General features: G+C 33.8%; 2 protein-coding genes and 3 non-coding genes across 5 annotated transcripts; 4 read left to right on the top strand and 1 right to left on the bottom strand.

Annotated features, from left to right (window-relative positions):
- The first annotated feature begins 4805 nt into the window (after positions 1-4805).
- Positions 4806-4877, top strand: Trnam-cau (transfer RNA methionine (anticodon CAU)). Its single transcript has one exon. It is a non-coding gene; the product is annotated as a tRNA-Met (tRNA).
- Positions 4878-6192: 1315 nt separating this feature from the next.
- Trnam-cau (transfer RNA methionine (anticodon CAU)) lies at positions 6193-6264 on the top strand. Its single transcript has one exon. It is a non-coding gene; the product is annotated as a tRNA-Met (tRNA).
- Positions 6265-7391: 1127 nt separating this feature from the next.
- Positions 7392-7463, top strand: Trnam-cau (transfer RNA methionine (anticodon CAU)). The gene has a single exon. It is a non-coding gene; the product is annotated as a tRNA-Met (tRNA).
- Positions 7464-9943: 2480 nt separating this feature from the next.
- On the bottom strand, positions 9944-11460 carry LOC132752654 (putative nuclease HARBI1). Its single transcript, XM_060743010.1, has 3 exons — positions 11267-11460; positions 10400-11083; positions 9944-10307 (listed from the first exon to the last, which is right to left on the bottom strand). Exons 1-3 carry the CDS (start codon positions 11458-11460, stop codon positions 9944-9946), a joined length of 1242 nt encoding a protein of 413 aa, XP_060598993.1.
- Positions 11461-17373: 5913 nt separating this feature from the next.
- Positions 17374-20409, top strand: LOC132752655 (uncharacterized). Its single transcript, XM_060743011.1, has 3 exons — positions 17374-17556; positions 19322-19450; positions 20290-20409. Exons 1-3 carry the CDS (start codon positions 17410-17412, stop codon positions 20407-20409), a joined length of 396 nt encoding a protein of 131 aa, XP_060598994.1. The 5' UTR covers positions 17374-17409.
- The last annotated feature ends 671 nt before the right edge of the window (positions 20410-21080 follow it).

A 21080-nucleotide genomic window follows, 5' to 3' on the forward strand; every position in this document is an offset into this window, starting at 1 on the left:
AAACTTTTTTAAGAAGTCTGCATCGCTTAAATGCTGATTCAATAATGGATTTTCAAAGTTTAAAGGAATTAAATTTCAAAATAAAAAAATCAAAATCCCTTCTTATACTTTGGATTATTGCATTTGAGGAAAATATGCAGCAAGCTTATAGGAAGTCGTTGGTACTTCTCAGGCGCTACTTGTGCACGAAGGGGCACTCAAGGGTAAAGCTTAAAAATCGCCGTATGACATTTACAGTGTATTTGCGGTTTGCAATTGAAAACTACAAATAGATAGGCCAAATTGTTCTACATGCACAAACAGAATAAGGCCTGCTCAGACTGCACAGATTGGCTGAATGGCTGGCCCTTTCAAACGCTATTCAGTTCCGGCAGGTTTAGACCTTATAGCTTAGAAACCTCAGAAAATCTTAATCGGACACTCTTGACCTGCTTCTTGATAAGCATAACGGTCGTCCATATTACTTACCCCATCAATGTGCTCCATAAGTAACTTTTTCGTATGGGACAGTTATATATGCTATAAAAAATCAATTGTTCTCATAATAAACGAAACAAAATAGGCAAACTGTGCAGAGGAAGGAGCGGCCACCGGGTCATTCTTTCTTCCAGACATTATTTGACATGATGTTGCTCAAATCCCAGTATTATGTATCATCAGTTTCAGCATATGCAAAGAGGTATGGAGAAAACCTGTTTCTTTATCATATCATCCATATTTTTAAAAAAACCTTGAGATTGGACATGATGTTCATGTAATTATTTTAGGGTGTTTTATATTGAGGATATAATGTTTCAGATATGGTAAGGTGTCCCCTTGAGAAAGGATAACATGTTCTTTGTAGATATTTTGTAGATATATTCAGATGTTCCCTGGTGTCAGAGTGAGGTGTTCCTTTTTAATTCAGCTACATCTAGTTTCATATTATTGCCACACGTAGCTGCATTCGGTTTTACATTGGCATAAGTGGCTACATCCAGCTTTACATTGACACCAGTTGCTGCATCCAGTTTTACATTGACACCAGTTGTTGCATCTAGTTTCATATTGCAGGAAGTGACTACATCCATTGTAGTTATCAATATTGCCACAAGTGGCTTCAGTCAGTTTTACATTGGCATAAGTAATTACGTCTTGTTTTACATTGGCAAAAAGTAGATTTTTTTTTGCACAAAGGTAAACGTTAACTTTTTCATAATTTTACGTGGGCGCCAGTGACTATATCTAGTTTAATATCGGCACAATCTCCGAAGGTCCACTGTCCCATGAAATTGGCTACTGTTACGTAAACATCTTTATTAATAATTCCAGGTATGTAACATTCAACTTTCTGTTTTTCACCGCAGTGTTTTCGTATTTATTAATTCATTACTGTATTAAAAGTGTTTTTGTATGTGATCAGACAACAACGTTTGGCTAAGTATCGTATAAAAAGGTTAGGTAGGAGGTAGTTGTTGGGTAGGTGAGGCTGTTGATTTTTCTGGAAAAATATCAAAGTTTGAAGATCATTATGAAAAATTTATCACCATAATTATGCGGGCGTCATGGCATATCATGCATTGACAAGACCTTTGTCTCCATCAGAAGGATATTGGCAGAAAAATAAAACAGAATCGAATCGAATGGACATCATAAACAAAGTGTTTTTCTAACACCAATGATGACAACATTTACAGAGACATTCGACGCATTGCTTGCGGTGGTCATTTACGAGATAAAATTAAGTGGGTTAATTATTTCCGACTCTAAGTTTGTAACTACTCTTAAGCCTAAGTGTTACTGGCTTTAAAGGAAGTAGAATAATGTAGGAGATATTGGCATTTTCAAATGCAATATATCAGTAAGGTCTGGAAAATGCCCTCAACAAAAGATTTAGCATTTAATATGAACTTTAAAAAACATTTCTGGAAAGTGATTTATCGATATATTACTTAGGTAAATGCCGGCTACGTGCAGACATTGGCGTTGGCCAAAGGGCAATTATTATATAATATTAAAGAAGAAGAAGAAAAAGAAACATCAGGAAAAATCAGGAACATATTCATTTTAATCAAATCTACAGTATTACCGTTGTCAGCATTTCAAACATAAACTCAATTTATTTTTATCAAAGGCACACTCGTTAAGTCTCAGAATTAGGAATTAAGTTTCATTCTTTTTAGAAAGCGCATAAATCTCTTTTATAGGCTTTTAGCATGTTAGATGCTTATCACCTGAAAGGTAGCACTGAGTATGAAATATTTTCTAGCAAAATTAGTATTTTGACTACAAAAAATAAATGCAAAATATAAAATAACTATATAACCACTTATTACCAAAAACTAAAAGAGGCAAAAGCTGGTTCTGCTTTATGGCCAATGAGTAACCATTTGGAAACTGTTAAAGTAAATTAAATATTAAAGCTTTTGAGAAATAAAAATGATAGCATTTTGGGGTGTAATGGGTCTTTAAAAATAAACGACCGACAAATGTTACTGTGGCAAGCAATATCAATACTGAATGTTATCAATCGCCGGAATATATGTTTTTTTTCAGGCACGAGCCATCGTGCTCGGTAGAATCCCTATGTCAGCAATTTTCAACAAATCTTCAAAAGTGATATATTTAAACATATATAAAGCAGGAAGAAGGTGCATTCATCCTAGTTTATATGTAAATTAGGGTGAATTACTGAAGGTGTGTTTCATTAATATGCGGAAATGAAATTTCCCCTAAAAGATACACAGTAATATCACGAAAATGATTGGTATCTAAATACAGTGTCTTGTATCTAAAAAATGACGTGATGGAGAAACACCGTTTAAACATATCAAGTATTTAAACGGCAATTCATATGTAACAAAAATGCATTAACACTAGCGAATATATTTTCGTGACATAATCAAAAATGCAAAAACTTATATAGATATATAAAAGAATGATCGTTTCAGGTGTTTTAATACTATTTTAGATAGGAAAGTTGTGTGCATTTCCCGATATTACACACCTAAAAGGCTATATTTGGTATTAAAATATGAATTGTATATAACCCAGTTTCACCTTAAACTATGTGTAAATGATATTTAAAGTTATGATTAAGGAGATTCAAATATCTCGAGCTAGATATAACCGGACTAGCCATATATAGAAGTTTAAATTTAGCGGACAAAGCCAAATTCAGTAATCCCGGGCCCTATTTGAACTTCGACTTAAAATTACAAGATAACAAAAGCCGTATATAGTTCAATATTTTCAGTGACAAAGCATCTAAAATATTGTGTTTTTATTTTGAATGACGCACTCCGTGCAAATAATCAAACAATATATTCCAAAATCGTGATAGTTTTGTTGTGGATGACGTCAGAACTACAATTGCGAGCTACTACAAATTAACCCGGATATACACGAACCCACGTGACCGAGTTTAGCTAAATTTAGTTAGTATATAAACGAAAAATTTTCCTACCGTTAAATCAATCGGGAGACACTACTACAACCGGGTGGATGGGCGGGTTTAAGGACAATTTTACAAAATTGTAAACATTAGTGTAGACACCCTTAAATGGCAGAAAATGCGTATTTCTATAATGACTAAACAAGAATTTATAACACACTGAGTAAACAAATCCACCCTGTTATGGATTACCCGATTAGTAATTAATGCTATTTGTCATGAATTTGCAATGTGCAATCAATACTGCATCATGTAAATCATGATCTTTTTACAAATATTGATGATAATATTAAATGATTCAAATAATAAGGAAAAGTGTTGTTTTTCTTAAATAAGACGACTGGCATTTTTCAAAATTATTTTTTCAGACGACAAATTAAAGGGAAACAACCTATTCTCAATGCAGGTAGCTCTTAAGCTAAATCAAAACCTCTCGAGTTGTCTCTCTTATACAAATGAACGTGCATATGTATATATTGTAATTTTTTCTTTAGTTAAGCATTACATTTCCACACCTACACACATAATATTTTTTATTATCAAAATAGTACAAAACATGAAAAAATACAGCTCATATCTGCCAAAACATAAATTACAATCAGCATTTCTGTTTGTGCTTCATCTCTGAAAATGTCTTTGTCTTTTAATATATGGAATTGCCGGAAATACTATTTGAAACTAGTATTTCCGGCAATGCAATACATGCACTAACACAAATTTAGTAATAATTTATTCATTATAAAAATAGAAAAGCATGCATCTGGTTGAAATTTAAAGCTAGTCACAATTAAATGGAGGTAACTACAATTATACAAGTACAAAGCGTATGACAGTAGTCTCCCTTGGTTTCTGTTAATGTCGCGGTAGTAGTTTGCAAATTGGACTGTAATTGTGTGAGAGATCTAATTATTGCCCTTTTTAAGATTGAGGAATAATTGTAGAAAGTATTAGAGTATAATGCAATGGCTTAAGTGTTCATGGTTCGCACAGACACCATGAACGATGTTATGCTTACAGACGTACTGATTCTACAGTACAATTAGTTTCATTATTCGTGTGATGCTGGTATATATATATATGAAATTACTCAAGTACTCAAACTCGATTTACTCGAAACTCCGCATTAGTCGAAGAATGATGTCAACGACCTTAACCAGTCGGCCACGGACGCCTCATTCGAAAAATGTTTAAAGACTCATCAAAATTATCTTAACATTTTAGTAGGATAACTACAGGATTTATTATGTTTAATCAGCATCTAATATTTGTAAATTAACATATCAATTTTACATTTTGTTAATAAACGTTTTGTAATATAATAAAAGTACTTCACATATTTCATAATTATATATGTTAGTGTGTAATGCAAGCAAGCAGAGTGGCGCAGTGGAAGCGTGCTGGGCCCATAACCCAGAGGTCCGAGGATCGAAACCTCGCTCTGCTAATCCTTTTGATACAAATAAAATGTATCAAATTATACTGTTTTGAGCAAATTGATATTTTATGCCTATAGTAAATATACCAATGAATAACAAAAAAGTAGGAAATAATATTGAAGGGCCTATATAAGTCTGCTTCATGTAAACCAAATCGATTTAAAATTTCAAACAGATGATAAATTAGTTTAAATTAGTTTAAATTCCTAAACATTGAAAAAGTTAAAAAGGAATCACTCGCACGAAGTTCTTGAAATGAAAACTATGATAAAAAGAGTCGTCTGCTTTTCGATTCGCATTTTTTTTATTAACATGAAAATAAGGTATACTGTGTGCTGTATATCCAGTACTACTCCTTCTTGAGAAGGAATGGGTTGCTTAAACGGTATTTACAGAATTATACAAAGCTAAGACTCAGAAATACCTAGCATATATCCCAAAAACTGAATCAAATATAAATTTTAGGATTAAAGCGTCATCTGAATAACTTATTAAGATTTAAGAATGTTAGTATACCACGGGGGTGGAACCCCATATGGATCTCAAAATTGAGCTACGGTAAAACTATATGAATTTCCGCTGCTCCAGATGTGAGCTTTTACTCGATATGTGATAGAGAAAGTAGTCAATCACAGGGTAAGTTTTTAAACAATTATATAAATTTCATTTTTTTTAAAGAAAATCGAAGTGGTTCTACCCTCCCGGCTTACCCATTTTGGTTCGGATTTTATGCAGACTTTATCGAGATATTCTTTATCCATGTGGGTTTCCACCCCCGTGTATATAATTTCTGCAGAAAAATAATGAAAATAATAGCTATAATTAGTCTCGGTCAAAAGTGAAAGACAAAAGACAGATCCATAAAAATAAAAGTATACAATATTTAATGGTGCTATTGGAATTCACATCTCAAGTGTACTCAACAATATTCAGCATGACCTGAATCCATATCCGCAAAACTGTTAATCTGAAAGAAAATGCGTCAAATATAGAATGGGCTATAATTCGCTCATTAAAAACGAAATTACTTTATATTCGGATAATTATGCCTTATTCAAAGTATCTTAAGAGTAATATATAGGAAATTTAAAGTGCTAAATTTCATAAAGCATTATTTTCTTATTAAAAAAAATGAATAATTAAAGATGTAATCCCTTAAATAAATACATGTACCGTTTTATATCGTGTGAAACAATGTCTAAACATTTAAGATATTTGTGAAACAAATTATTGTAAGGTAAGATCGATCATGCAATGTTTTGCAATATAATAAAAGTTCTTTTGATATTTGAAAATTATTTCAGTTATTGCTTTATACAATCAAGCAGAGTGGCGCAGTGGAAGCGTGCTGGGCCCATAACCCAGAGGTCCGAGGATCGAAACCTCGCTCTGCTAATCCTTTTGATACAAATAAAATGTATCAAATTATATTATTTTGAATATATGGTGAAAAAAAAATTCTTATTTTAAGTCTATAGTAAATATACTAATAAATAACAATAATAAAGTAAAGTGCCATTAGGAGTCTGCTAGTCATACTTGTTTACATGTATTGTGTAAACCAATTCGATATAAATTTCAAACAGAAAAAAAATCCTAAAAATTGAAAAGTAGATAGGATTAAAGTTTCTTTATGAGTCTGCTAGAAATACTCATTTACATTTAATTTGTAAACCAAATCCATATACAATTTCAAACAGATGGTAAACTAGTTTTAATTCCTAAACAATGCAATACCACCACATGCTCAAAGTTGTAGACATAAAAACTATAATTAAAATAAGTCGACTGCTTTTGAATTCTCATTTTTTATGAACATAAAAATAAGGTTTACTTTGTGCTGAGTATTAATCCCTACTCTGCCTTTGGAGGGAATGGGTTGCTTTTAAAAACGTTATTAACAGAATTAGACAAAGCTGAACATCAGACCTACCTAGCATATATCAAAGATTAATTTAAAACTAATGACTTATTCTTATTTAAGAATGGTAGTCAAATAATGTCCCGCTGAAAAATAAGGAAAATAATATATATAAACAATCTCGGTCAAAACTGAAAGACGGAGCCATAAAAAATAAAAATATACAATATTTAAGAGGTGCGATTGGAATTCATATTTCAAGTGTATTCAACAATATTAACAAGACTGGAATCCATATTTTCACGAAAAGACTCTTAAACTGAAAAGATATATGCGTCTATAATAGAATATGCTCATTAAAAACGAAATTATTTTTAAAAAGACTTTAAAATGAAAAAAAAAGTGTTAAATTTCATAAAGCATACTTTTCTTTATAAATTGAAAAAATGAAGATTTTATTCCTTAGATATGAAGTAGTTATAGGTAAATGTTTGCTTTTATTCCTTGAGCAACCATGGTTATAAAACAGTTAAAATATTTGTTAACAAAATATTGGAATTTTGTATTTGTAAAGTAAAATGATGCAACGTTTTGTAATATAAAAGAAAAGTCATTTTTGATGATAACATTTGTAATAATGTAATTTGCAATACTTTATACAAGCAGAGTGGCGCAGTGGAAGCGTGCTGGGCCCATAACCCAGAGGTCCGAGGATCGAAACCTCGCTCTGCTAATCCTTTTGATACCAATTAAATGTATCAAATTATATTAGTTTGAATATAAGGTTAAAAGCAAATTGATATTTTATGCCTATAGTAAATAAACTTATAAATAACAAAAATTAGGGAGCTAAATTTCATAAAGCTATTTTTCCTTATGTCTTTAATATATGAAGTATTTATTTATATGTGTGAAGTTGACTGCCCAGCGGCCTAGCGGCGTGAAGTTGGCGGCGTGAAGTTGGCAGCCGGGCGGACCAGCGGTTGGCGGCCAAACAAACACTAAAACGGCATTTAATGAAGTTCTAAAGACATATCTTATTATTTAAAGAATACATAAAAAGAAAGATATCACTTTGAGATTTCTTTTTTATTTTATCACTTTTTGTGAAGTCAGCGGCCAGCGGCCAGTGGCCAAAAAAATTAATGTTGCAGAAATGTTATTCAAACAATAAAACGGCATTTAATGAAGTTCTAAAGACATTTATTATTATTTAAAGGATATATAAAAAGAACAAAATCACTTTGAGAATTATTTTCATTTTATCATTTTTTGTGAGGTCAGCGGCCAGCGGCCAGTGGCCAAAAAAATTAATGTTGCAGAAATGTTATTCAAACAATAAAACGGCATTTAATGAAGTTCTAAAGACATTTCTTATTATTAAAAGGAATAAAAATCACTTTGAGATTTTTTTTTATTTTATCATTTTTTGTGAAGTCAGCGGTCAGCGGCCAAAAATTTTAATGTTGCAGAAATGTTATTCAAACAATAAAACGGCATTAAATGAAGTTCTAAAGACAATTCTTATTATTAAAAGGATATACATATAAAAAGAAAAAATCACTTTGAGATTTTTTTTATTTTATCATTTTTTTGTGACGTTGGCGGCCAGCGGCCCAGAATTTCAATGTTGTAAAAGTTTGGAAAAAAATTGAATAACGACTCTTAATCAACTTTTAAAGACATAACTTTTCATTTAACAGTTTTTTTTCTCTAGCGACCTGGCAGCCGGAAATCGAAATGTTATAAATATGATAAAAACGGGACTTTATGAAGTCCTTAAGACCATTCCTGATATTTGAAAGGTATATAAAAAGAAGAAAAAACACTTTCAAAGAACTTTTTTATTTATCGTTTTTGTGAAGTTGGAAGAAATGATATATAAAGAAATGGTATTTAATAAAGCTCTTATCATTTAAAAGATATATACTTTGAGAGATCTTTTATCATTTTTATAAAGGTAGCGGCCTAAATTGAATTTTTGTCATATATATGGTACACCTGGGATTCAGGCGTTGATATATTTTGCTTATACATAATATACACGTTATTTCATACTTATTCATGTTTTTGATACTATCGACATGCCGAACAGAAGCACATAAAACGCGTTATTTTAGACTTGTTCGTGTTCTTGATAATATCGATTTGCCGAACAGAAGCACATAAAAATTTGATAGATTGGAACGCAGGCTAATATATGGTGTACAATTTCTGTAACAAATCTGAATCGTCTTTAATGAAGTTTTAAAACATTTTTTACGGGTCCCATCCAATTTATACTCCCCGACCAAACCATGAGTATAGGTCAGGTAATCATCCTTTATTAAAGCTGGGCTCCCACTGCCGATCAGATCAACTCGATCAAGCCCGATCAAGCGATCGGGTACTGGTCTGGGTCGGTCGGCATGATTGATCGGGAGTGGTCGGGGAGGTCTACCTTGGTCGGCATCGCTCGGGCTTTCTACCCGATTTTTTTGACATGTCAAAAAAAATTCGTGTAGCGATCGTGTAGCCAAGCGGTCGAGAAGAGCTCGGGAAGCGATCGTGTATTGATCGAGTTGAAGATCGAGTTGATCGAGAAACAATCGTGTAGCGATCTTGTTTGGTCGGATTGGCATTTTTAACCCGATCTGTACCCGATCATCTCGACTTCTACTAGAGTAATATACGATCGCATCCCGATTAAGTAGATCTCTGTTCGATCTCTTGTCCAGATTATCTAGACTGCTACCCGACTACTCCACGACCACACACGACCGCACACGATCAAACCCCGATCACTGTTCGACCATATATTATTATTCTCCTTATTACTACAACATCTACAATATATATTTATATAAGTACTAAAAGTGAGCGTTGCCCCGGCAGGTCCGACTAGTGGCGATTTTAGTCACCCACCTCTGTTTCAAGTGAGGCAGTTGCCGGCTACTGGCAAGGAGTTGGCGTGATATGATTGAAATACTTTGAAAAAGGGCATAAAATCAAGAAACAAACAATCAACTCTATTGTATATACATGTATACTTGAAGCTAATTTCCTCCAATAACAAACATATCATGGAAACTATCATATCCAAATAGAAGATGACTTACTTTACTTAAACATATCGGAAATCACTTTAATTACTACTTAACTTGTGCATAATCGCATCATATAGGTTATACAAGCCAAGCGTCATTAAAATATCTCTCCAAAGTAACTAACACACTAAATCATATTCTGTTGCCACTCAACTGAACCAGCTCGGGAGTTGAAGTAGTGTTTAAGGTAGTTCCTCCGACTGACCCCAGCGGATGTCACCACATTTCTTCCATGGGTCCGATCACCATCAGCCAACTGTCTTCCTTGGCGCCATTCACCAGGTACTAAATGGTTATGCTCGTCCTCTTGGTCGACGGCCAGTCTTGCAATGGCAGGGTACCGTATGCTGATAAGGTTATGCAGTGTGACACATGCAAGGATAATCAAGTCAACGGTTTCGGGCATCTGGTTCAAGCAGCCAAGTAGGCACTGAAACCGCATAGCGAGAAGACCGAAGGCATTTTCTACCACTCGTCTAGCCCTGGACAACCTAAAATGAAAGGATGGTGATGGTTTATAAGAACAAATTTCTGATTAAATGCATAGCTATTTTTCCAATAGTAATTCAAAAGATTGTCTAACCTGTAATTGAATATGCGCTCCTCGTTGGTCAAGTTGCGTCTGGAGTATGGCTTCATCATCCAAGTTCTCAACGGGAAAGCGTCATCTCCAATGAGGAAGTATGGGGTGTTCATGTCATCGCCAGGCAGTGGATCAGGGTCCGGCAAACCAAGGTTGTTTTCTTCTAGCATGGTTCTGAGTTCAGTGTTATTGAATAGCTGGGCATCGGATGCACTGCCATTAGCACCAACGCTTACCCAGATGAATTTGTAGTTTGCGTCTACGAGTGCGAGTAGTATTATGGAAAAGAAGCCTTTATAGTTATAGAACAGAGACCCAGAGTTCTTCGGGTTCTTTATCCTCACGTGCTTACCATCAAGAGCCCCGCAGACATGAGGAAAATTCCACTTGGTTCGGAAATCATCTGGAATCCTCACGTGCTTACCATCAAGAGCCCCGCAGACATGAGGAAAATTCCACTTGGTTCGGAAATCATCTGCAATCTGCTGCCATTGTTTAGCAGTGACGACGTCTGGCAGCACCTCTTCAGAGTACTCCTGTATTATAGCATCCAAAACTTCAGGGACGAATTTACTTATTGTGTTACTTCCCACTCGGAATGAGTACATCAAGTCTGAATACGAGGCTCCAGTTGCGAGATGACGAAGAGTGACCGCCAACTTCAATCCAGGCTCCAGGGCTTCCCTGAAATAGAGATTGAACAATGATAAGTAATAACTAGCCTACTATGATACAAAGGTATTAAAATTTCTTAAATATTAGTGACAATTGCACAGAGCTGTAGAAGTCAAATGGTTGGAAAAGTAATTCGATGACTAATTATTTCAGAAATACGTGAAAATGATGGGGATCGAACCCATGATTTACCTGAAGTTGGTGTTCTTTTTCTGAATTCTGGGTGATATGCGATCAACAAGCTCCCCAAACATATCAGCGTCTACCCTTAGGAAATTTTTGTATCCTTTTGGGTCCTCCCTGTTTAGCTCCTGTAGCAGTTGCTCATAATGCCCATACAGTGGTCGTCGTGCAAGCCACTGCTTCATCCATATTTTCCTGCGCATTTGTCACCTACGTCTATGCCTACGACCCTCAGCCTCTTCCTCTTGTTCCAACTCTAGCACAGCAATGGCCCTGTCTCTCTGGAGCCCTAACCATCTGGCCCACAACTGCAACTGCTCAATCTCCATAAATATTTATACTATGCTGGACACAACATATACTATAAAGTTTCAAGATGAAGTGATAATGATCAACACTGTTTGAAGTTTTTATTCTAAAAGTTTTGGTACACGACTGTTCACGACCTTCTACGACTCGAGTACGACCATGACGATCTGGTCGGGGAAAGATCTGACACCGATCGAGCAGAGATCCAGTAGGTCGAGTAGGGATCGTGTAAAGGTCGGGATGATCGAGCGGAAATCGGAAAGGTGGTCGGGTTGACGTCGTGAAGGAGTCGTGAATAATCGTGTGGGAATCGTGTGTGATCGACAAGAGGTCGAGAAGAAGTCGTGTATACGCCTTTAGTCGAGCTTGGTCGGGCCTGATCGGGGAATTTGGGTGATCGGGATGATCGAGTTGATCTGATCGGCAGTGGGAACCCAGCTTACCAACTTTACAAAATAACTTTTGCTTACACATTTATTAACAATAACTCATGATTATAGCATGCGGTAATGGTCGTACCCTAAATGATTATCTCCTTGTTATTGGATGAAACTGAAAGGTTGGAAAATGGATAAATGGTTGGGATTCCGATTGCACAAGTGTAAATTAGTCGTTATTCGGGTGAAATATCGTTATCAGGTTGTATTGAATGTTTCCATGTTGTCATTTTAACGCTATTATTTGTTTAAGTTCAATACGTGATCTGGAAGTTTTTAAACATTGATTTGTATTAACATTTGTATATGTTGTATTTTGCTAGTAAATGTATATAGTTGTTTAATTTATTATCATGAAACACATGATTGCCAATATATCGTTCTTGCTATTGATGTATTTAAACACTTCATTCCTATGGTGTTGTATATACGGTCATTCCCAGAATAAATGTACAGTATCTTTTCTTTCTTATTAAAATTATCAAGGTTTTGCTTCCATTTCCGATCTGCATCGCATAATAGGTATACTTCAACATCCCATGAATTATGGTAAAAAGTACATTTTTGTTACAATGGTACCAATATTAAGAATAGAATCTAATTTTATATCCGTCCTTTTTTTCTAACATCTTTTAAAAATAAGAAAATAACTTGCAGATGAAATAAATATCTTTATAACCATAAAATTATGTTATAATAATTGTTATGCATGCATATTTATAATAAATTAAAGTACATGTATTAGTATGGCGAGTGGTTAGCGCGTCGAACTAGTCAACCTTGCGTGATTTCCTTATACAGCCTAGTGTCCTCTCTATTTGGTAGGGAAATATATTGGCTGGTACTTTTACGTTGGTAGGAGAATTGGTGACATGGGCCAAGGTAATGAGAATATTAAAATAAATTTTAACACTTTTGCTTAATAAGCCTTTTAAGCTCGAATTGACCTTGACTCATGTATGACCTGACATTGAAACCAAGTTTTTTTTAAATTTCACTGATTATTGCTATAATTGGCTGTAACTTTGTTATTAATCAATGGATAATTTTCATACTTGGACAAAACAATCTCTTGGACACGACATTTAAAGGTTGCACTGACCTTGATCTTGAGCGTTAAGTGATCTTGACCGTCAAAGTCAAATTTTCGAATTTTGGTTGTCACAATATTGATATTTAAATACGTAACTATTTGATTCATATGTGGACAAAACAGCCCTTGTGACCAAACACATATGACCTTCGCCTTTGGACAAAAATAACAAGTGTGATTAAACGAACCTATTAAAATTACTTCACAAAAATGAAAAAAATCAAAAAAAAAATCTCAAAGTGTTTTTTTTCTTTTCAGTTATCCTTTTTTAAATATTAAGAAATGTCCTTAGAACTTCATTAAATGCTGTTTTATTGTTTGAATAACATTCCTGCAACATTAGAAGTTTTGGCCGCTGGCCGCTGACAATGATGAAATAAAAAAAATTGTCAAAGTGATTTTTTTCTTTTTATATATCCATTAAATAATAAGAAATGCCACTGAAACTTCATTAAATGCCGTTTTATGTTTTAAATAACATTTCTGCAACATTAAAATTTTGGCCGCTGGACCGCCCGGCCGCCAACTTCATTTTTGTGGACATTTATTAAACAATTATGTCATCCGTTTAAAACAATATTCTCTTTTGTGAAACTGGGTTCGGGACGGACGGATTTTGTTTGTTTGTGATATTGACGCAAAAAAAAAACCGGACGGATTCTACGTCAAAATTAAGCTTGTCATGTGTCCTGATTTTTTATTCCTTCAAATAGAATGTTCTACGTGAAACATCAAAAGAATAGAGAAGTCTAGAATGTTCTACGTGAAACATCAAAAAATAGAGAAGTCTAGAATGTTCTACGTGAAACATCAAAAGAATAGAGAAGTCTGCCTTATCGCCCAACATGTCATAAACTTTCTTTGAAATTTTCTTTGTTAGAAACCTGATCACTTTATGCTGTGAAAATTTTGCGTTTGCCTAATGATTAAATTTTAAAGAGACAATTATGTGCTAAGCTTGTAATGTTTCATTGATTTTATAAATGGAACAAATAGTTGTGCAAATAAACATAGAACTTCAGTAAATGCCGTTTTATTTTGTTTGAATAACATTTCTGCAAAATTAAATTTTTTGGCCGCTGGCGAAAAATGATAAAATAAAAAATTCTCAAAATGATTTTTTTCTTTTTATATATCCTTTAAATAATAAGAAATGTCTTTAGAACTTCATTAAATGCCGTTTTATTGTTTAAATAACATTTCTGTAACATTAACATTTGGCCGCCAACTTCACGCCGCTAGGCCGCTGGGCCGCCAACTTCACACATATTGTAAAATGCCTGGTTTTATCTCGCGAGAGATATTATAAAACATTTTAAATATTTGTGAACTTTATATTTATATGGTAAGATGATGCAATGTATAATGATATAAACGAAAGTACTTCTCATAGTTGATGATAATATTTGTTATTGTTTTATACAAGCAAGCAAAGTGGCGCATTTAAAGCGTGCTTGTCTGATAACCCAGAGGTCCGAGGACTGAAACCTAGCTCTGCTAAAGTTTTTGAGTATATCACATTATACTATTTGGAATATAAGGTTCAAAGAAAATTGTTCTTTTATACCTTTCAACTATCAATATAGGACTTATAAATAACAAATTTTAGTAAATAGGATTAAATGCCCATTAGGGGTCTGCTCCAAATAATTGTTTACATTTCTTTTTTTTTTAATCAATCAATTTAAAATTTCAAACAGATAAATTAATTTTAATTGTTAAACGTTGCAAAGCAAACAAATACACAAACCCAACGTTTTCGTGGGAGAGATTGTGGGACAGCTTTTTAAAGCTACATGCCTCTAGATGAGCCAAAATATTTCAAGAAAATCAAACTTCAGAAAAATGAACTAAATTTTTCAGAAAAGTAATAAAAAGAATAAAGATGCAAGTAATAATTTACATGTTATATGTGCGATGTATGACTAATTTTGCAATATATATCATCATATTTCTTTTGCGTGACAAACGCAATAAGGGCTACTTTTTGCATTTTTACCCTTTTTTGGGGGTAATTTTACATAGATTATAAAAGCCGTTTGCAATGTGTAAAGTACTTTCTTCGTTCATTCGCAATATTTTATAAAATATGATAAACAAGATCAACAAGGAAAGGCGGCGTTCAATGAACGCAACCCCCACATGACCCAGCAACAAGAACCAATGGCAAGGAGCCCAGGGGGACCCTAAACAAAAACAGGACAGGGCAAAGACAGAGCACGGACAGGTTAATCATTAAATGATAATTAAATTTATAATACATTTTAAAAATGTTCATAAAATGGCATAAATCTAGAGGCAGGCTTTAAAGAAAAAGCCAACATACCAGTTAAACTTTCCCGGATATTTACAGGTGGTACTAGTAAACAATGTGGTATAGACCTTTTTACACTTCAATATTTCCATAGAAAGGATGTAGCATTTCGCGCACGGGTAGTCTGCGTAGGGCAAAAAATAGATCATATCAGTATTCAACATCTTCAGTAATCAACATATTCATTAAACTACTTCCGGAATAAGTTTGCAAATCCGGGATTTTCGCAAACTCAGCTACCCTTTCTTAAGTAATTAGAGAATAAATGAAGAGTTCATTTAACAATGGGTATAAAGTTAAACAAAAACTGGTCTTTAAATTTCATATACCCCTAACAATGAGTGCTGGGGAGACAATCAAAGTTGAGTCCCCCATGGGGTTTTATCATTCTCCCACTGGAGGTTTACTATCCCATATGGGATTTTTACCCCCATTCTACAAAAATGGGAGATAAAAATAATGGGAGATTTAGAAAAAATTAAGAATTAACTTTTATGCAAGAAAACTATTATTGTAGTCTTCAAATACTTCATCCGTGATGACCAATGTTCGAACTCATCCAAGTAATCACAAAGACAAGCATCCTGACAAAGTTAGATAATGACTGAGGCAAAATTTTGACCGCTAAAGTGTTAGGAACAAATGTGGACGGACGACGGACATTAAACGACCATAAAAGCTCATCCTGAGCAAGCGCAGGTGAGCTAAAAAGTTTCAGACTAATTTTTCAGGATATTTGGTTTATACAGAATTTATTTAGTTCGATTGTGTAGAAAGCTATTAGGTTATAAACAGTCTTTCGAATCCGTTCCTGGAACCAATCAGTACAGAGCAATGAGTGAAAAGTTTTTTGCTTAAAAAAAAAACAACGGCTTGCCCCTGTCAGGGTTTGAACCCATTCAGGATATTTGAATCTAAACAGTAGCCAGTCGCGTATTAACAATATTTTTTTTTCTATTTTAAGCTCCGTTGACCTTGTTTTTCATCCGAGTCGACCCATGTTCGAACTTATTTGAGCAATTATCTAGACATCTGTCAAAGTTTGATGATTGAGTCAAAAATTTGACCACTAGTGTTCACAAGATTTTTCTATTTTTAGCTCTTGTGACTAAGTTTTTCATTGCAGATGACCCATATTTAAACGCATTCAAAAAAATACCTTAACAAAAATCTTGACAAAGTTTTATGATGAGTGTGTCAAAATGTGACCACTATAGTGTTTACAAGATTTTTTCTATTTTTAGCCCCTGTTACCTAGTTTTTCATCCGAGATAACCCATGTTCTAAGTCATTAAGACCATTATTTTGAAAGTATCCTGACAAAGTTTAATGATGATCGAGTCAAAAACTATGCCCACTAGTGTGTTCACAAGATTTTTTTCTCTTCTTAGCTTCTGTGAGCTAGTTTTTCATTCGAGATGACCCATGTTCAAACTCATCCATGATTTACTTAGACAAGCATCCAGACATTGTTCGATGAGGATTTTGGACGGACGACGGACATTCCTAATAGCTCACCCTGAGCTAGCTTAGTTGAGCTATTAGGAAATAAGCTATTGCCTTAAACCTTTGAACACTTACAATTTCATTAAATTTTGTTTAAATAAGCAATATGGTACAAATTTAAGGATATCAAATTTAAATATACATTAAGAATAAGAACACCTATTATCGAGTGGATAAGATATCTGACCTGCCCATAAAGTTAATTGTATTGGCACATCCGATCGATTCACAGGAGAGCAGGAAGTTCTTTGGTTGCAACATTTTGCATCAATTATTTATGTTGCAAATACCTAAGAGTCACAACTAAAAGCCCATTTACTTTAAAACCATATGATATTTCTTGTGAAATTTCATCTAAGAACACAAAAGCAGATAAGTTCTTTGAAGCGAAATTTTTTTCCTGAAAGATTTACCATCTTATAAAATGCAGTGTAAATATTTTGCAAGGTGTCTTGAAGTTTCAGATTTCTGAAGCAAATGTAACAAAGCAGTCATGGATATTGCTTGTGTTTGGATATTTGTATGCATGCTTTGCTACAAAATATTTCCAGTGATCGCTGGTTTAAATACTGAATTGGTGATTTTTCGAGTGAATCGTAAGCATAAAGACACGCGAAGATGTGCAATGGAATCCTTACATGTAAGTGCTTTTTCCAGAATTTCTATAAACTTGATTTTGTATCTTTCTTGTGTTTAAAATAGGGATAAAAAGAATGCCTAAAGAACGTCCAAAACAACAGAATTGAAAAGGTTACAGGCTCGGTTCGATTGAGCCAGTTCAAGGACGGTACTAAGCCAAAAAACAACGACATTCCTGACAACTATCGTCGAATTCGATTCAACTTGTCATTGCCAAAGTAGAAAAACTTTTTTAAGCTTCAACTCTTCAGTTTCTTTTAAAAAAATAAGATAAAAACGATAAGGCTTTTGGAACTAAAATGTAAACATCATTGAATTCATCAGTTTATAGATATTGACCGAAGCAAAATGAAAGTGGTACAATTTTCATTTCTTAAAGAAAAGCGTCTGATCCCGTAACAACGTAATTTGAACATTTATTCTAAGGATTTTACATTTTTATTTCAACACTGTTTCTGTAGGTTCAAGAAACAGGGAAAATATAGTTCGAGTAGGAAACTTAAACGGAAATCTTTGTGGTTAAATCAGGGGTTCATCAAGACTCTAAATGGACCTTCTTCAACACGTATTTAAGTTAATCTTTTTATTGGGGAACTCCCTAACAATCGCAGTTTTAAAATTTTTTTTAAAGCTTTTGTTTTCCCCTTGAAAAGGGTTCCCTGTAAAAAAAAAAAAACTTTTTTCCCACCCAGTAACACAAATTTTTTTAAGCAGTATAATGATTAAAACTTTTATAGGGAGTACCCAAATTTTTGTTTTTAGAAACTCCCGATTTTTTTATCAACAAACAAAAAACACACGTACATTTTTTCCCGGGGCTTTTTTTAATTAAAATTTTAAAATTTAATCAAATTTTTTTGACAGCAATTAAAAAAAATTTTTCAGCTTTTTCCCCTCTTTAAAAGTCATAGATAATAACAAAAACCCCATTTTCAGTTAATATTTTTTTGGTTTTTTTTCATTTTTGGCTAAGAGCTAAGTTTAAATTTGGGAAAATTTTTGACTTTTTGAGTTTTACGTCCATCCAACACAGAAGACAATGTTCAAGCTTTACTGGTGGAGGTAGACATCAGGTGACCCTATGTGCATAATTTGAGGCCCATAACGTGCAGCTGAGTAGAGCCACCGGCTTTCCATACGCTAGCAGGATAGTTTTCTCACATGAAATAATCAAAGTCGCTGGTGGGACTCGAACCTACCTACAGTGGTGAAAGGCAAATGGTTTGATGTCAACAGCCACAGCAAAAGATGTCTTTATTTCGTCGACCAAATTGGCAAGTGTATGGCGCGCAGCAAATCTTCCTCCACCAAGACCCCTCTACAATCAAAACAGCTTAAAATGTTTTATTCATATCAATGTTATTTTAGTTGTACAAGGATCTGGTGGGGGTACTTGTCACAGACCTGACTTTGGGTCGTACAACTGTGTATCAAACTTTGTATGTTGCATCAACAGATTTTCTTTTGTAACTTCATGGATCTACTTAAATTGGGAAATAAATAAACTTTATATGGTCGTTTTTTCATTAAATGACCGAACATCACGTGATCTATAATGTTTTCTTTGAACATCTTTTAACGGCCAATAGAGCTGAAGTAAGTGCATGAGCAAAGATGATATTGTCAATTTTATTGCGTGACGACATATATTTTAAGCCTTGCTATTATTTGCATTTTTTTCAATCATGAACAACACACGATCATAGGAATAAAATCCATGCAAATATGCATATAATTGTAAAAAGAGATCATTTTTTTAATTACAGCACACGTTTGGTCGTAAAGATGATCTGACCGGAGATTGCAAAAAACTAACACAAGCGATAAATCAAACTCAAACAGTAGGAGCTGGGCACATAGAACAAGTTTACATTAAGAAGGACTTTAATACAGTGGTAATTTAATGTTAGACTTATGTTAAATTGAATGCGAGTAAATACTCAAAACAATACAATATAAGTAATGCTATCTGAGATTGCTTGTACTGTAATATTCATTTTTTTCACACCTTATAAAAACCCAATGCAATTTCAGGATTTGAACCTCGTGATGATTAATGGATCAAATCAAAATTTACCCCTTTTTTTTTTCCCGTTTTTTCAGAATCCTTTTAAGTCTTTTATCGAACCCAAATATACTTTCCCAAAGGGGCTTTGTTTTGTTTTTAAAGATTTTAAAAAGGGTTTCTTCCAAATCCTCATCGCACATCCAATTTAGGATATTTTTCATTTCATAGTCTAGGATATCTTAATCAAATGCATACCAGACTTCATCTGGCCTGTTTTTAATTTTTGAGAGTCGAAAAATCCTTATTGAAACTGCTGTCAAAATGTTCAAAATTGTGGTGTAAAATAAAGAGATCATTAAACATGGTTGGAAACAAAGTACTTATTCTATTGGATACGTATACAGCTGCGAAACCTATATCAGACAGTTTTGACAGCTGTGTTCTTGTCCAATAGAATGCATAATAACCTCATATTACAAGAGTTTGGTTAAGTTTATTATCTCTGCTTTAAACGAAATACTGTTGTAAGTGTTAATTTATGACAGGAATGTATCCATGATACTATTTCATCTTTTGAAAATGGAGATCATATTTATATACAATATTCTTTGTATTGTCATTTTCTGCCTGAACCAGCATTGTGTGAATGTATTGTAATAAAAAACCTATCGAAGGGCAAGAGAGACTAACTTGAGCTTAACTGCAATTTTACTTCAAATTGTCTAGATGAACGTTGGAGGAAATAAAAATTCTGGAGTTGAGAGAACCCACATTGAACTTCAAACACCTTTAATGCCAGGATCTAGATTAGATTTCCATTGCAGTCGTAAACCTGCTAAGATATAGTAAGAATGATAATTATTCATTTCTTGATGAAATTTAAACTTCTCCAGAACTTGCTTACCTTTATGGGAAAAAACAACAACAACAAAACAAGAACAACAACAACAACAACACAAAAACAACCACACGCACACACACACACAGCACAAACACACACGAACGCACACGAGCACGCACGCACGCCCACACGCCCACGCACACGCCCAGACAAACGCACGCACGCACAACAGCTTCACCTGCTGGCTTTAAAAACTATAAATATCTTAAATTGTATCAACTCAGCTTGTTTTACTGAGTATAACACATAATTAAATGGAATATCAAGATAGAATACACCATAGTTCTTGCTCTGTACTTCAAATCAATAATGTTCCTTCGGAGTTGAAGATTTAATAATATTGCACTTTCAATGATCTCTCACTGACATTTCAAGACACATAACATACACGATGCAGGTACATTGTATTTGTTTTAGAAAAAACTGTTTTGGACTTTTACCTTGTCACATTACTACATGCATTTGACAATCGCAATTTTTAATAGAAACCGAGAGTACAAAATGCCATCATGTTGACAGTTAGTCCGATTTGTTTAAAATTGTACATCTGTGTTGTTCTTTAAATCAAAAATGGTTGCCAAACATATTTTCAATCATAATTGTACCGAAACAAAAT

Source organism: Ruditapes philippinarum, unplaced genomic scaffold (assembly GCF_026571515.1).
Source record: "Ruditapes philippinarum isolate M1 unplaced genomic scaffold, ASM2657151v2 ctg1200_1_1_1_1, whole genome shotgun sequence".
In the NCBI taxonomy this organism is placed as follows: Eukaryota; Metazoa; Mollusca; class Bivalvia; order Venerida; family Veneridae; genus Ruditapes; species Ruditapes philippinarum.

What these genes read in the sequence shown, in the direction of transcription:
- LOC132752654 (XM_060743010.1), bottom strand. Translation starts at nt 11,460, where the DNA reads ATGCGCAGGAAAATATGGATGAAGCAGTGGCTTGCACGACGACCACTG. An exon ending in AAAAAGAACACCAACTTCAG is followed by an intron (nt 11,084 to 11,266) that starts GTAAATCATGGG and finishes TCTCTATTTCAG; the next exon opens with GGAAGCCCTGGAGCCTGGAT. An exon ending in GAGCGCATATTCAATTACAG is followed by an intron (nt 10,308 to 10,399) that starts GTTAGACAATCT and finishes CTTTCATTTTAG; the next exon opens with GTTGTCCAGGGCTAGACGAG.
- LOC132752655 (XM_060743011.1), top strand. Translation starts at nt 17,410, where the DNA reads ATGGATATTGCTTGTGTTTGGATATTTGTATGCATGCTTTGCTACAAA. An exon ending in GTGCAATGGAATCCTTACAT is followed by an intron (nt 17,557 to 19,321) that starts GTAAGTGCTTTT and finishes TTTTAATTACAG; the next exon opens with CACACGTTTGGTCGTAAAGA. An exon ending in AGAAGGACTTTAATACAGTG is followed by an intron (nt 19,451 to 20,289) that starts GTAATTTAATGT and finishes CAAATTGTCTAG; the next exon opens with ATGAACGTTGGAGGAAATAA.